At 42.4% G+C, this 14,916-nt stretch overlaps 1 protein-coding gene across 2 annotated transcripts in view; it reads left to right on the plus strand.

Moving 5' to 3' along the window:
* Nucleotides 1-14,916, plus strand: part of CASKIN2 (CASK interacting protein 2) — a 120,888-nt gene that overhangs the window by 85,933 nt on the left and 20,039 nt on the right. For both annotated transcript variants that reach the window (XM_063293117.1, XM_063293118.1), the window contains exons 4-11: nucleotides 5,018-5,115; nucleotides 5,777-5,922; nucleotides 7,352-7,447; nucleotides 9,347-9,477; nucleotides 10,416-10,524; nucleotides 11,360-11,468; nucleotides 11,816-11,910; nucleotides 12,797-12,914. In XM_063293117.1, the coding sequence (XP_063149187.1) occupies nucleotides 5,018-5,115; nucleotides 5,777-5,922; nucleotides 7,352-7,447; nucleotides 9,347-9,477; nucleotides 10,416-10,524; nucleotides 11,360-11,468; nucleotides 11,816-11,910; nucleotides 12,797-12,914 (902 nt within the window). The remainder of the gene's footprint in view (nucleotides 1-5,017; nucleotides 5,116-5,776; nucleotides 5,923-7,351; nucleotides 7,448-9,346; nucleotides 9,478-10,415; nucleotides 10,525-11,359; nucleotides 11,469-11,815; nucleotides 11,911-12,796; nucleotides 12,915-14,916) is intronic.

A 14,916-nucleotide genomic window follows, 5' to 3' on the forward strand; every position in this document is an offset into this window, starting at 1 on the left:
AGGGCTGCATGTCTCCCAAATGACAACGAAAGCCACAGAATGAGGACACAAGAAGAGATGGAGAATGAAAGGGAAGACCAACTCAAGAATATGTGGCAAACAGTAATTACTGTGAGAGTTCCTCAACACAACAATACCCACCTTCGACAACAAGACCTCAACAAAGAAAGAGCAAGGGAAGATTCACAACTTGCATGGCATAATATTTCTGCTGAAGTTGGTGCAATGGCCAAAGTCTGCCCTCACTTTCATGCCTTCCTATTCCTTGGAGAAACCGCCAATTTCTGCTGCATGAAGGGAAAGGTCAGGATAGGCAATTTGCAACTTCTACCTAATGAACTCCTCAATTTATACAGCAATGATGAACCTGTTGCAAACGAGTCCAGGAAGAACATCAGACATCCAAATGACATCATTTGGTGCCATTCTTTGGTTCTCTTGCTATGCATCTTTCTTCTTTAATAAAAATTATGTTTTCTTCTTTAATTTTCAAACCAAGCCAATAGCAATCCACCCATGGTCATTCTGTTTCTCTGTTCAGGTAAGGAGGTATTGCTAAAGCAATGACCCAATGGGCCACAGGTTGTCTTTGTTGTTGTTTATTCGTTTAGTCGCTTCCGACTCTTCGTGACTTCATGGACCAGCCCACACTAGAGCTTCCTGTCGGTCGTCAACACCCCCAGCTCCCCCAGGGATGAGTCCGTCACCTCTAGAATATCATCCATCCACCTTGCCCTTGGTCGGCCCCTCTTCCTTTTGCCCTCCACTCTCCCTAGCATCAGCATCTTCTCCAGGGTGTCCTGTCTTCTCATTATGTGGCCAAAGTATTTCAGTTTTGCCTTTAATGTCATTCCCTCAAGTGAGCAGTCTGGCTTCATTTCCTGGAGGATGGACTGGTTTGATCTTCTTGCAGTCCAAGGCACCCTCAGAATTTTCCTCCAACACCACAGTTCCAAAGCATCGATCTTCCTTCTCTCAGCCTTCCTTATGGTCCAGCTCTCGCAGCCATATGTTACTACGGGGAACACCATTGCTTTAACTATGCAGACCTTTGTTGTCAGTGTGATGTCTCTGCTCTTCACTATTTTATTGAGATTTGTCATTGCTCTTCTCCCAAGGATTAAGCGTCTTCTGATTTCCTGACTGCAGTCAGCATCTGCAGTAATCTTCGCACCTAGAAATACAAAGTCTTTCACTGCTTCTACATTTTCTCCCTCTATTTGCCACTTATCAATCAAGCTAGTTGCCATAATCTTGGTTTTTTTGAGGTTTAGCTGCAAGCCAGCTTTTGCACTTTCTTCTTTCACCTTCATCATAAGGCTCCTCAGTTCCTCTTCGCTTTCAGCCATCAAAGTGGTATCATCTGCATATCTGAGATTGTTAATGTTTCTTCCAGCGACTTTAACTCCAGCCTTTGATTCCTCAAGCCCAGCACGTCGCATGATGTGTTCTGCGTACAAGTTGAATAGGTAGGGTGAGAGTATACAGCCCTGCCGTACTCCTTTTCCAATCTTAAACCAGTCCGTTGTTCCGTGGTCTGTTCTTACTGTTGCTACTTGGTCGTTATACAGATTCTTCAGGAGGCATACAAGATGACTTGGTATCCCCATACCACTAAGAACTTGCCACAATTTGTTATGGTCCACACAGTCAAAGGCTTTAGAATAGTCAATAAAACAGAAATAGATGCTTTTCTGAAACTCCCTGGCTTTTTCCATTATCCATTGGATATTGGCAATTTGGTCCCTCGTTCCTCTGCCTTTTCTAAACCCAGCTTGTGCATCTGGCAATTCTCGCTCCATGAATTGCTGAAGTCTACCTTGCAGGATCTTGAGCATTACCTTACTGGCATGTGAAATGAGTGCCACTGTTCGATAGTTTGAACATTCTTTAGTGTTTCCCTTTTTTGGTATGGGGATATAAGTTGATTTTTTCCAGCCTGATGGCCATTCTTGTGTTTTCCAAATTTGCTGGCATATAGCATGCATTACCTTGACAGCATCATCTCGCAAGATTTTGAACAGTTCAGCTGGGATGCCGTCGTCTCCTACTGCCTTGTTATTAGCAATGCTTCTTCAGGCCCATTCGACCTCAATCTTCAGGATGTCTGGCTCTAGCTCACTGACCACACCGTCAAAGTTATCCCCGATATTGTTATCCTTCCTATACAGGTCTTCCGTATATTCTTGCCACCTTTTCTTGATCTCTTCTTCTTCTGTTAGGTCCTTGCCATCTTTGTTTTTGATCATACCCATTTTGGCCTGGAATTTACCTCCGATGTTCCTAATTTTCTGGAAGAGGTCTCTGGTCCTTCCTATTCTATTGTCTTGTTCCACTTCCGCGCATTGCTTGTTTAAAAATAATTCCTTATCTCTTCTGGCAAACCCCTGGAATTTTGGATTTAATTGGGCATATCTCCCCCTATCACTATTGCCTTTTGCTTTCCTTCTTTCTTGGGCTACTTCTAGTGTCTCAGCAGACAGCCATTTTGCCTTCTTGGTTTTCTCTTTCTTTGGGGTGTATTTTGTTGCCGCCTCCTGAACAAAGTTCCGAACTTCTGTCCATAGTTCTTCCAGGATCCTATCTACTAAGTCCAGTCCCTTAAATCGATTCTTCACCTCCACTGCATATTCCTTAGGAATATTAGTGAGCTCATATCTAGCTGATCTGTGGGTCTTCCCTAATCTCTTGAGTCTGATCCTAAATTGTGCAAGAAGAAGTTCGTGATCGGAACTACAGTCAGCTCCAGGCCTTGTTTTTACTGACTGTACAGATGTCCGCCACCTTTGGCTGCAAAGGATGTAATCAATCTGATTTCGGTGTTGTCCATCTGGTGAAGTCCATGTATAAAGCCGTCTCTTAGGTTGTTAGAAGAGAGTGTTTGTTATGCAGAGTGAGTTGTCTTGGCAAAATTCTATCAGCCTATGTCCTGCTTCATTTTGTTCTCCCAGGCCATGCTTACCTGTAATTCCAGGTGTCATTTGACTGCCCACCTTAGCATTCCAGTCTCCCGTGATGAAAATAACATCTCTTTTAGGCGTGTTGTCCAGTAGGTGCTGCAGATCCTCATAGAACTGCTCTACTTCAGCTTCTTCAGCATCTGTGGTTGGGGCGTATATTTGGATCACTGTGATGTTAGATGGCTTGCCCTGAATTTGAATTGAGATCATTCTATCGTTTTTTGGATTGTATCCAAGCACTGCTTTAGCTACTTTACTATTAATTATGAAGGCTACTCCATTTCTTCTGTGGTCCTCTTGTCCACAGTAGTAGATCTGGTGGTCATTTGATGTGAAGTGGCCCATTCCGGTCCATTTCAGTTCACTGATGCCCAAAATGTCTATCTTTAATCTTGACATCTCACCAATAACCACATCCAATTTGCCCTGGCTCATAGATCTTACATTCCAGGTTCCAATGGTGTGTTGATCCTTAGAACATCGGATTCGCCGTTCACCACCAGCACCGTCGGCTGCTAGCCGTCCTTTCAGCTTTGAGCTAGCTGCATCATCACGTCTGGGGCTAGTTGAACTCATCCCTCCCCAGTAGCATTTTGACCATCTTCCGACCTGGGGGTCTCATCTTCCGATGGTATATCGACATATCTCTGGTTGTACTGATCCATTTAGTTTTCATGGCAAGAATACTGGGGTGGGTTGCCATTACCTTCCCCAGGGATCGCATTTATTCTGACCTCTCTGTCATGACCTTCCCGTCTTGGGTGGCCCTTCACGGTTTAGCTCATGGCATCATTGAGGTGCTCAGGCTCCAGCACCACGACAAGGTAACGATCCTTTGCTGAAGACAGGTTGTCTAGTAAAAACTAAAACTGATTTAAAATGAATGAAAATTACATTAAAGGAATTAGATCCAATTAATATGGTTACTCCCCATGTATTTAATATTTTTCCTCTTCTGTCATGTTAAATTTTTTGAAGAGTCCACATCCAAGGCTTTTGGGGACTGTATATGGCTCAGGTTATGGCTTTTGTCTTAGCCAGTTAGTGCTATGTCCTTGCATCTTTTCCCAGGCAAGGAAGGTACCAAAATGCAGACACCAAGGCACAAAATAGCCGCTTGCTCAAAGTCCTATGGTAGAGCCAAGAGGGAATTGTTTGGTGTTCTGCAGAACCATGGCAGCAGACTTTCCCATGTGCAAGAGTGTATATATAACAAGGTTTTCAAAGGAAAATGAAAAAGGAGTTTGGGGAACATTAACAGGACAATGCCAGAAAAAGAAATGGTGTGTCATTAAGCATTCTGGGCTTGTTTGGTCATTGCTGAAAAAAGTGTCAAGGGCAACCCCTCCACAAAGAACAGGGCTTACTGGATGTCTCTTACTGTAAGTGTCTGTGATTTCAGAATCTCTCTTATTTGCCAGGACGCTGTAATGCTGATATCTCAACCTTTCCCAGATTGATGCATTCCAGAAATATTGAAGTACCAGTCTTGTCACTTTCCAGCCATCATACCAGCTGGACTTGTTGAGAGCTACAGTCAATGGCATGTGGAATGCATCATATTGGGAAAATGTCTCCTTTCCTCCTCCTTCCTCCTCTCCTCCCAAGAAATTAAGAGTGGTCCTATATAGCCCCCTCTTTCTCATGACAATTCTGTAAAATAGATTAGTCTGAAAAAAAGTGGCTGGCCTAAGGGCAGATAGATAGCTTCAGAGATGAATGAGAGTTTGGCCTTTGGTTCTTGTCCAATGCTTATACTATACTGTGCTGGCTTTCAAATCTTCTATGTGGCTCCCATATCTGTGTGGAGGCCTGGAGTCATCATTAAAGCAACTGTGTCATCCTTCCAACACTAAGAGGATGTGCAGAGGTGAATCATGCAAGGGTGGATCATGTGCCTAAAGTGAGTTGCCTCCCTTGGGGTGTCACTCTTCAGTCATCCTGAGTAGTCAACGTAACTTCTAATGGAGAGAATGGCCAGGCTGGGTTAGGCTGTGCGTTCAGGAGTCACTGAGGCTTGCCCCATCAAGTGATCCTATTTTTTTTCTTGTCCTCAGGTTTTCAGCATTGCACCATGCAGCCTTGGTTGGAAGCCTGGAGCTTATCTCCCTGTTGCTGGAGGCACAGGCCATCGTGGATATTAAGGATACAAATGGTAAGACACTTGCCTATTCTGACTTCTCCCCATGCATGATCAAGAAGGAGAAAGACCTTCTCAACTGCTCTCTACTGTTCTTAGTAGCAGCAGCCAATGTGGGGAATCACTCTTGTCTCACTAATGAAAAGTGTCATTCTCAAACAATATGATAGACGACGCTGCTTCCAGGGAAATACTGTTTTGGAACTGGGAACAGAGGGCTGCCATACCCCATCTTTTGCCCCAGTAGAGTTTGCCCACTTACTGAACTTAAACCAGCCCTAATCCATGGTCAAGATCCAAAGTTCTAGTATGGCTTTTTTTCTTATTTAATTTCTTTTTTTTTTAAGATTTATTTTAATCCTGCCGTTGTTATTCTTATAAATAACTCAATGTGGGGAACATACCAAATACGCCTTCCTCCTCCTATTTTCCCCACAACAACAACAACCCTGTGAGGCGAGCTGGGCTGAGAGAGAGAGACTTGCCCAAGGTCACCCAGCCGGCTTTCATGGCTGAGGCAGGACTAGAACTCACCGTCTCCTGGTTTCTAGCTAGTTGCCTTAACCACTAGACCAGACTGGCTCTCTATTTCTAGGTTCCCCATATGGGCCCCTACAATCATCACTTTAGGTGGCTTACCTCTGTCTTTTCCCTTCTGGCATTTGTCTTCCTGCAGGAATGCGCCCATTACACTATGCCGCGTGGCAAGGGAAGGTGGAGCCAGTGCGCCTACTGCTACGGGCATCTGCTTCAGTCAATATGGCATCATTGGATGGACAGGTCCCACTGCACCTCTCTGCCCAGTATGGCCACTATGAAGTGGTAAGTGGGGAATTAGGGTGGAGGGAACAAGAGACAAAAGGAAAAAGAGAGACAATTGTAACTCCGCATGATAAGCCAAACACTTGTTCCAAAGTTAAGTATTGAGAAGCAATTTTGCTGATGTACTTCTATAAAGACAAACAACTCATCATTTCTTGTGCGTCTGTTTATACAACAGTATGCTGAAATAAAATGTTAATTGTGTATAATCAACTGGTTCTCTGAGTAAATGAAAACCAGAATACAATTAAACCACCCCATCTCCCCAAACCTAAAATGTATACTACCAGATAAAGAACATATAAGTTCAAACCTCACTAAAGGAATTCCAAGTTTGCCTTTTCAAAAAAATCCAAGACGTCTTGTCCTCTTAACCTTAATAAATGAATAATTGTGTTTGTAGCTGCCACAGGGGTGGGGGATTGACAAGTGTTTATCTTGCGGATTTTAATTTTGTAAGCTGGCCAGAGTCACTGTGTGTGAGTTGGGTGGCCATGTAAATGTGTTTAATTAATTAATTAATTAATTAATTAATAAACCTCATATCCGTTGTATGTTCATATGACCCCCTCAGGTGACAATTGCATAGCAACACTACGATATTCTATACACTATAACTACTACTATACTCCATCCTTGGCATAAAGCATGAATGGAGTTCATAATAGAATTATAATAAGCTGCAGTCAATACTAAGCATTTATATTTTGTCAGGAAACAAATATAGAGAAAGATGACAAAAATCATTTTGGTTTGGTAAGTAGCATAGCTTTGCATGGCAACCCATTCTGAAATAAACTCAACAGAGTTGTATATATTTTGCTCTGGTGAAAAAAAAATGCTGTACATGCCATGACTATCATCCAAAAACCAGGAATAGCTCCAAAGTCCTGTCAAATTTCTATTGGTTTTCAAGTTCTCATCAGATCTTGCACTGCACGCAAAGGAGGACAAGCATTTTATTTCTTATTTTTTAAAGACAGAATCTGAGATTATTTGAATACCAGGCATTACAGTCGGACATCTTATGAACTTACAAATTTAGAAAACACATACTTTCTCTGAGATTTTCACTGTCTGAATCAAACACAGCTTCAAATGTGTAGAGATGGTGAGAATGCAAATAAAAGTCCCTGAGAGGATGTTTACTTTCCACTAAATTGATTTAGAGAAGAACTTTGAACTGGCTAAGAAAGACTGGAGACCTTCCTGAGTTTCTTGATTTGAGATTTATCTAGGAGGAGCTGGAGAAGCAAATTACAGGCCCCTTATGATCCATAGATAGCTGTGTTTTACTGTCAGTTCCAAACAAGGCTTTTCCTGCACGAGGGCTTTGAGTATGCATCACAGGGAAATGAGTTGTGTAATTGGGGAACACTTTCTCCAGGCTCACTGAGTTCTTTTCATGTTCTTACATGTTTGCCTGCAGTCGGAGATGCTGCTTCAGCACCAATCCAACCCGTGTCTTATAAATAAGGCTAAGAAAACCCCCTTGGACTTGGCTTGTGAGTTTGGCAGGCTGAAGGTAAGCAGAAGCACCCACAGCACCCTGTATAACAAAGCAAGCAAGTCTGTCTAGTTCATATCCACTGTATTGAAAAGCATTCCGGTGCAAGAAAAGCAGTTGAGCATACAGTATTATTCCATCCTGTTCTGTCTTCTGTCATGTCTTCCCATGAAGTTTTCTTGAGCTAGCCTTAAACCAACTGTTGGGTTGGTATCATAAATTCTATTTTACCCATCGCTCAGAGTTTCAACCCTTGCCCTATGGTTTTCTCTGGTAACCAAACTTCTGCAAGTACATGTCAATGGGCTAAAGCAGTGTTTCTCAACCTCGGCAAATTTAAGACATGTGGACTTCAACTCCCAGAATTCTGCTGGCTGGGGAATTCTGGGAGTTGAAGTCCACATACCTTAAAGTTGCTGAGATTGAAGAAACGCTGGGCTGAAGAAACACTGGGCTAAAGTAACAGGGCAGGCAGTAGCTTGGGTCAGGCCTTGCTATGACTCTGGGACACAATACAGCATGCTCCCCCTGGATGTTTCTTCCCACTACAGTTCCGAAGCAATCAGAGTTTTCTCTTCACTGTTCCCACACAAAACCAGACAGTGCCCGGAGCCTGATAATCCTTTCAGGCTATGAAGTCAGAACCAAGGCCAGCTGGGATAGCAGGCCAGGCATTCCATCCTGACCAAACTGGGAGCTGGCTGTGGATTCCTGGCTCCAGTATTTAGGACAGGTGCAAAAGCTACTTGGAATTCCTGGGGAGGGGAAGTTTCCTCCAAGCTACAGAAAAGAACAGAAAATATAAGTAAACCCTAATTTTGGGGGAGGGATTAATCTAAGGGATTGCACCAAAGGAACTGAGGGAGTGGCATATTATTTTCATGATTAATCAGGGAGTGTATTGAACAACAGTTTTGGTATCAAATAGGCCATAAATAGCATGATAAATCTGACACAAAATAATATGCTCAAGACCTCTGCAGAGGGACTGCAATTTGTGATGGCACAGGATTACTTACCGCTGAAGACAGGTCAAAACCAAACTTGAAGTTGAAATTATTTCTCGTTTAGTAAACTGCCCTAAGCACAACCTTTAGATTGGCTGTGTTTGCATGATACAGTGCCCATGTTTAGCCCAGGTTTGCTAATTAACCCAGTTTCCTGGTTTTGTAGGATATGCTGAACTGTAAATATACTGGGTTCATCAATACACTGAGCCATAAACCAAACTCGAATCAATGTTAAAACTAATCCATCTTGCATGAAAAACTTTTCTGGGCAGAAGCTACTTCTATAAGGAAGTAGTTGAGGACTGAAGATGGAAACACTGAAGGAAATTGGCAGGTGGAGTCTAGAAAAAGAGAACTGAGTGGCTGATAACAACAGGGTTGGATGACCCAATTCCTAAAAGGCCCCTTTAGGAATGTGGCCCCTTTAAGGCTTTGGAAGCAAAGCAGATGTACAACTCTTTCTTTCTCAGGGCTGTCGGAATGGGAAGAATGGTTACTCCTAAGCATTTGTCCTCCTTGGAGGTCTAAAGGGCAGAAGCTATCTCTTATTTGAACTATGGTCACATTAATGGTCACATACATTGTAAAGGATGTAGGTGCTTGCTAGAAATAGGTTGGCAATTCTTTAGTCGTTCTGATTGAAGTGCAAGGAAATAGAGGGGCTTCTCCACAGTTGGGCAGACTTACCAATAGAAATTAATTTCATGCAGATCCCAAACTGGGAAGGAACATAATATGCCAGTATGTCCTCTCAAGGAGACGTTAGGGTTTGAATGTTCTACATTAGTTGTTCTACATTGCTGAATAGATGGTCTATCAATGGATTATCCCTGGACAGAGTAAGAAAGAATGTCAAATATGCCTTCCACTGTATTTTATTCATTGACTCATTCCCTGTCCATTTTAGGTAGCCCAGTTGCTTCTGAACAGCCATATGTGTGTGGCTTTGCTTGAGGGACAATTCAAAGACACAAGTGACCCCAACTACACCACTCCTCTACATTTGGCAGCGAAGAATGGGCACAAGGAGATTATCAGGTAATTTTCTAAGCACTTCCAAGGTGGGGAAAGGCAGTGGTCTCAATTGATTAGCCTACTCTTGGCCGATATTTAGGGGAGGGGAGATGGCAGCAAATCACATTTTAGCAAAACATATCTGCCAACAGAGGGCACCATTTCTTTTTCCAGTACAGTATCCCTTAAAACAATGCTGCATTGTGATGTTGCATTGTTCCAAAGGGCTAATAAAATAGAGGCTAAAGAGCTGAGAGGACAATCGGTGAATCCCCCTTGAACCTGCTTCTCCTATTCCTAAAACTTAGCCTAATGCCTCTGTTTTGCACCTGCAGTCATTTTTTTATTGCAGGCCAATAAAAGTGAATGAATAATTTTGTACTTACAATTTACAGTTACCTTTTCAAATTGTACTTTATTCCTGCATTAACTTCAGAAATCTTCATGTTTCAGACTGATTTCTTTAGCTCCCTACATGGAGAAAATGACAGATATTTCTTATTCACATGCATTAAACTAAAAATGTCCCTTTAACAAAACTCCAGCTACATCTGCTTAGGAAGAGAGAAGTAACCTCAATTTGCTCTATTCTTGAACCGTGCCCATTCTCTCTGTCATATATTCCAGGGGAAACAGGAAATAAGTGTATTTTGGATTTTTCAGTACTGTGGTAGCAACTATTGAGTTACCATCATTCAAGTGAGATCCCTACTGAATTATGTCATAAATTAAAACTTTGTACTACAGGGCATACACATCCATTGTGCTTATCTTTTAATGTATCCTTTTTGTAGTACAAATACTTTCTCCAATTTATTTCTTAAATTCATCTGTGATCCCCCATTTTCATATTGGCCCCCAGGTAATTTAGAGTAGGCAGCAGTTTTTAAGCCAGCCAGATTGATCTAGACTGACCATTCTTGGTCTGCTGGTGCTCATTGTTTATTTTTCTGCTTACACAGGCAGCTCCTGAAAGCTGGAATTGAGATCAACAGGCAGACAAAAACAGGCACTGCCTTGCATGAAGCTGCGCTGTATGGCAAGACAGAAGTGGTGCGCTTACTGCTGCAGGTGAGATAAAGAACCCGTTCGCACGTAACACTTCACCACAAAGCTGACTTGGTGATGAACATGACCATGGGCAGATAGGGATAACGAGCTCTCCTGGGCTTAGTTATTGTAAGCCAACACAGCATTTGGCAATCACATGAAGAGCTCCTAAACAGTTCCTCCTCTTGCTGATAAGTCCTTTGTGCATATACCAGTTTACATATATAACCCCCTTTCATACAGTTGCTGTATGAAAGGAGTGTGCATATTATGGGGATCAGAGCTAGCAAGAGAAAGAAATAATTGCAAATAGTAGGGAACTATTTTTTAAGCTCTGAGATATTAGAACCAATGTCTAACCAATGATATCTAACCAGTATTAGGCATTGTCTAGCCCAGCCTTTCTCAACCTTTTGACCCTGGAGGAACCCTTGAAATATTTTTCAGGCCTTGGGGAACCCTTGAACATTCAGGCTCAGATATAGGCCAGAAGTTACAAAATTATTATATTCGTTGCATGCATAGGCCTGTATATATGCATTAACAGTGTTCTTAAACTAAAAATAATGAAATTTAGCTCTTTAATGTGAAGTTGCCCAAATTTGAAATAATTTTTTTAAATAAATCATGATCTCCCAGGGAACCCCTAGTGACCTCTCATGGAACTCTAGGGTTCCACAGAACCTTGGTTGAGAAACCCTGGTCTAACCAATACTTACTGTTGGCTCTAGTTAAGCCAGGTGTTAAAATTGTGAAACCTCGATCAGAACACAATTCCCTACCTCAGGAAAATTTTCCCTACCTTGCAGAGACCACTTTTCCATAGTCCACCATTTAATCTTTTCTCTGTGAGTAGGGAGGCATTGACGTCAACATTCGCAACACCTACAACCAGACAGCCTTGGACATTGTGAACCAGTTCACCACTTCACATGCCAGCAAGGACATCAAGCAGCTCCTACGAGGTGAGCAAGCTGAAAAATAATTCCCATAGATCTTGAAACAAGGTCACCTGCTGCAATCTAAATGTCCAGCATGGCAAGACTTTGGCTGGAAGTCTCTTGGGGAGAGGTAATGAAGGAATGTGGGTTTTTAGACCCCACTGCTGACTCTGAATCTTAAGTTAAGTAAGAAAGTTGAGGGTAGAAACAGCATACTGGCTGCCTGAAGAGTTTTCAAGCTATGGGAAACAGGAGGAATTGTTTGTTCTCTAAGTAACGTTATTACCTTCCTCTTCCTTGACAATTTTTTTGCCCATTTTCTGCCTCCTCTGTCCCTTTCTTGCTCTCTCCCTATTACCATTCGCCATCAGAGGCATCAGGAATCCTGAAGGTCCGCGCTTTGAAGGATTTTTGGAATCTCCATGATCCAACAGCTCTTAACATCCGTGCTGGAGATGTCATCATGGTGAGAAATTAATGGAAGTCATGTAAGCATTTACATGGCTACCGCTCTCCCCTTGTAATGTTCCCTCATCACTCTCACTTTGTTATGGGTCTCCTTCTTCCATGCAAAGACTTCACTTGGGATTACAGCGCTGAGAAAAATAACAAATATGACTCTGACTTGTCTTAAAAGAAGCTGCACATCCTTACTATAGGAGATGGGGGAAGTTTTATTATAATTGGATCTTAGTTGGCAGTGTGTTTAGATGCAGGCAAGAGGCTTTTAAGAAGGATGTGCAGACAAAAGGAAAGATCCATTAAATAACAGACTTTGTAGTGTAGCATTTTGTGTGTGGCACAACTTTTGCGGAATTACAAAATGAGGAATCTCAGTTTCAAGTGCAGGTATAGAATTCAGGTAACAAGCCTGGCTTTCAGTTTTTTAAATGAAATGTTTAGCCTTCAGGCTAAAAAGACAAGTTTGGTCTAATCCTATTGAAGCATTTCTTTAATTTTTATTCCATTGTATTCTATTTTTATTTACTTCCCTTTCAAATGTTAAGAACACATAACTGGTGTATAAATAAAATAAAAATTTAAGAATCATACACATTATTTTAATCCTTTCATCAGTCCTATAATTCTAGAAGACTATATTTACCCACATTTTGTAAATGGGGACAAATAGTGAAATAGTAGCAAGTTCATAGCAAAGGTTAGATTGGAACAACAGAGGTTTCCCCATTCATATATCCATCACAGGCAACATGCCAGCTTTAGAAAATCTTGCTACAGCAGCATAAAATTAGACTTAATGATCCTTCTTGCCTTTTCAACCTTTTCTTTTTGTACTCATTTGTCTATCTTGTCATGCTGTTGATGGGAATTCTTTTCTTTTCTTCTGCCAGGTCCTAGAGCAGCATGCAGATGGACGGTGGAAGGGCCATATCCATGATGCTCAGAAAGGCACTGACCGAGTTGGCTACTTTCCTCCATCCATTGTAGAAGTAATCAGCAAGCGGACAGGTTGGCCTAGGATTACAACAGGGATGTTTTGTGAGAGTCCAGTGATGTGATTGGTGGGTGGAGGAAAAGGCTGGAGACATTTGTGATTCCATGTTCCAGGACATCCCTTTTACTCCATTTTTTATGGCTTCATCATCTCCTTTCCTTAAAAAAAAACCTCATAGCCTCCTCTTCCAATCATAGTTACTCATGACAATATCTCTCTGCCTATAGTTGCTAATTCAAAGCCATGATTATTCAAGACAAGTTCAGCATACACTTTGTATAAGAGTCATCCTCCCTCCCTCCCTTCCTACCTCCAACTCTGTACCAACTTTTCAACACAAAAAGGCTCATGTCCATTTATATGGGGATAGAAAACTTGATGTCCTCCAGATATTTAAGACTTCAATTTACTGTATTTCCAAGGGACCTTACAGACAAGGCTGATATTGTAAATCATCCTGCTTCATATATTCCATTTGTAACTATCCTGTATTTTTCATCCCTTCTACTTTTTTCTTACCACTGAGAGTCCAATAAGGTAGGAAAATTGAAGTAGTTGCACAACAGCTTTGGATTGATAGAAGACATCCATTAGAGTCGCCAAAAATGGAATATGTGTGTGTTTGATAATGCATATTGCATTATCCAGGGATAATTACAAACCATCATTTGTCAAAGGGTAACTTAGAGAGATGTACAGTAAATACAATCTTACAGGTAGTTTAGCTATTTGCATCATGCACTCATGTTGTTACAGACTGGTTGCAAATATATAATTCTCTTCAGTCCATAGATGGATACTATCAATGTCCAGTTTCAATATATTTGAATACCTAGCAAAGTAAACTGTCCATATTTTAAGTTGTTCCATGTTCTTAAGGCACTAAAGATTGGAGACAATTATTGAAAACTTAAAAGTAAATGACACAAATTCTATTATTGTATTTTGCTTCAAGTCAAAACAAGGTTGGAGGTTTTAAATGCAAAACCCTGCAAAAACCCTTAACACAGGATGCATATATGCATTGTCAGCTGTGGAAATAAGATGCATGCATGCATCATAAGTTATGATTGCCCTTCCATACTGGCTTTGGCTCTGAATTTTCTCCAGTTATAAGCATTTAGAAATGATGAAACAAATGAATTAAATACACCTCTGTAGGATATCTCTTTAATAAGGATAAACCATCTTATATAGGCTTGTGAAAAGAACTGGAGAGGGAAGGAAACAGTAAAATACAGGTTGTACAGTGGCAACTGGGACCTGAATTTCCATCGCTGAGTGATGCAGTCATAAAGCACGACTGCATGCTTATCAGTGGCAATCTCTGCAGTCCCAGATGCCATCCTTAACCAAATCCCACAGTCGTTGGGCAAAGCAACTTCCTCCCGGCTTCCCACAACCAAAGTCAGGGAAGAAGTTGCAAGTCCCAGGCCACAGGCAGGTACGTGGCTGCTGCCAGGGTGGGGATGGAGCGGGGGGGTGCGGGGCAGCCGCGGCAAGAGTCAGGGTGGGAGCATGAAGGCACAAGGGGGTGTTGAGCGGTGTAGCGAGGGTCAGGGAGGATGTGGCGCGGGTTGGGGAGGTTGCCCAAGGAGGTGCGTGAGAGGTACAGCATGGGTCAGGAAGTGTGCACGAGGGTGTGGCACAGGTCGGGGAGCGTACAAGGGTGTGTGGAATGGGTCAGGGAGTGTGCGTGGGGGCACAAGGGGGTGTATGAGAGGCGTGCTGGTTGGAAAGGGTGAGGAAGGGTGCAGCACAGTCAGGGAGAGTGTGTGGGGGCATGGCACGGGTAGGTCTGGGAGGGTGCACGAGTGGCTGGTGTGGCACAAGTGCAGAGGGGCTGGGGAAGGGTGTGTGGGTGGGGGAGACTTACCCCAGTGACATGTGACCTTCCCTGCCAGCTTCCCCATTGACTTTCTGGGGAAGCCAGCAAGGAAGATTGCAAATGGCGATCATGTGATCACAGGGCACTTGCAACCAGTTGTAAGTGCAAACCAGTTGCCAAGTGCCCAG

This window comes from Candoia aspera, chromosome 2 (assembly GCF_035149785.1).
Source record: "Candoia aspera isolate rCanAsp1 chromosome 2, rCanAsp1.hap2, whole genome shotgun sequence".
Classification (NCBI taxonomy): Eukaryota; Metazoa; Chordata; class Lepidosauria; order Squamata; family Boidae; genus Candoia; species Candoia aspera.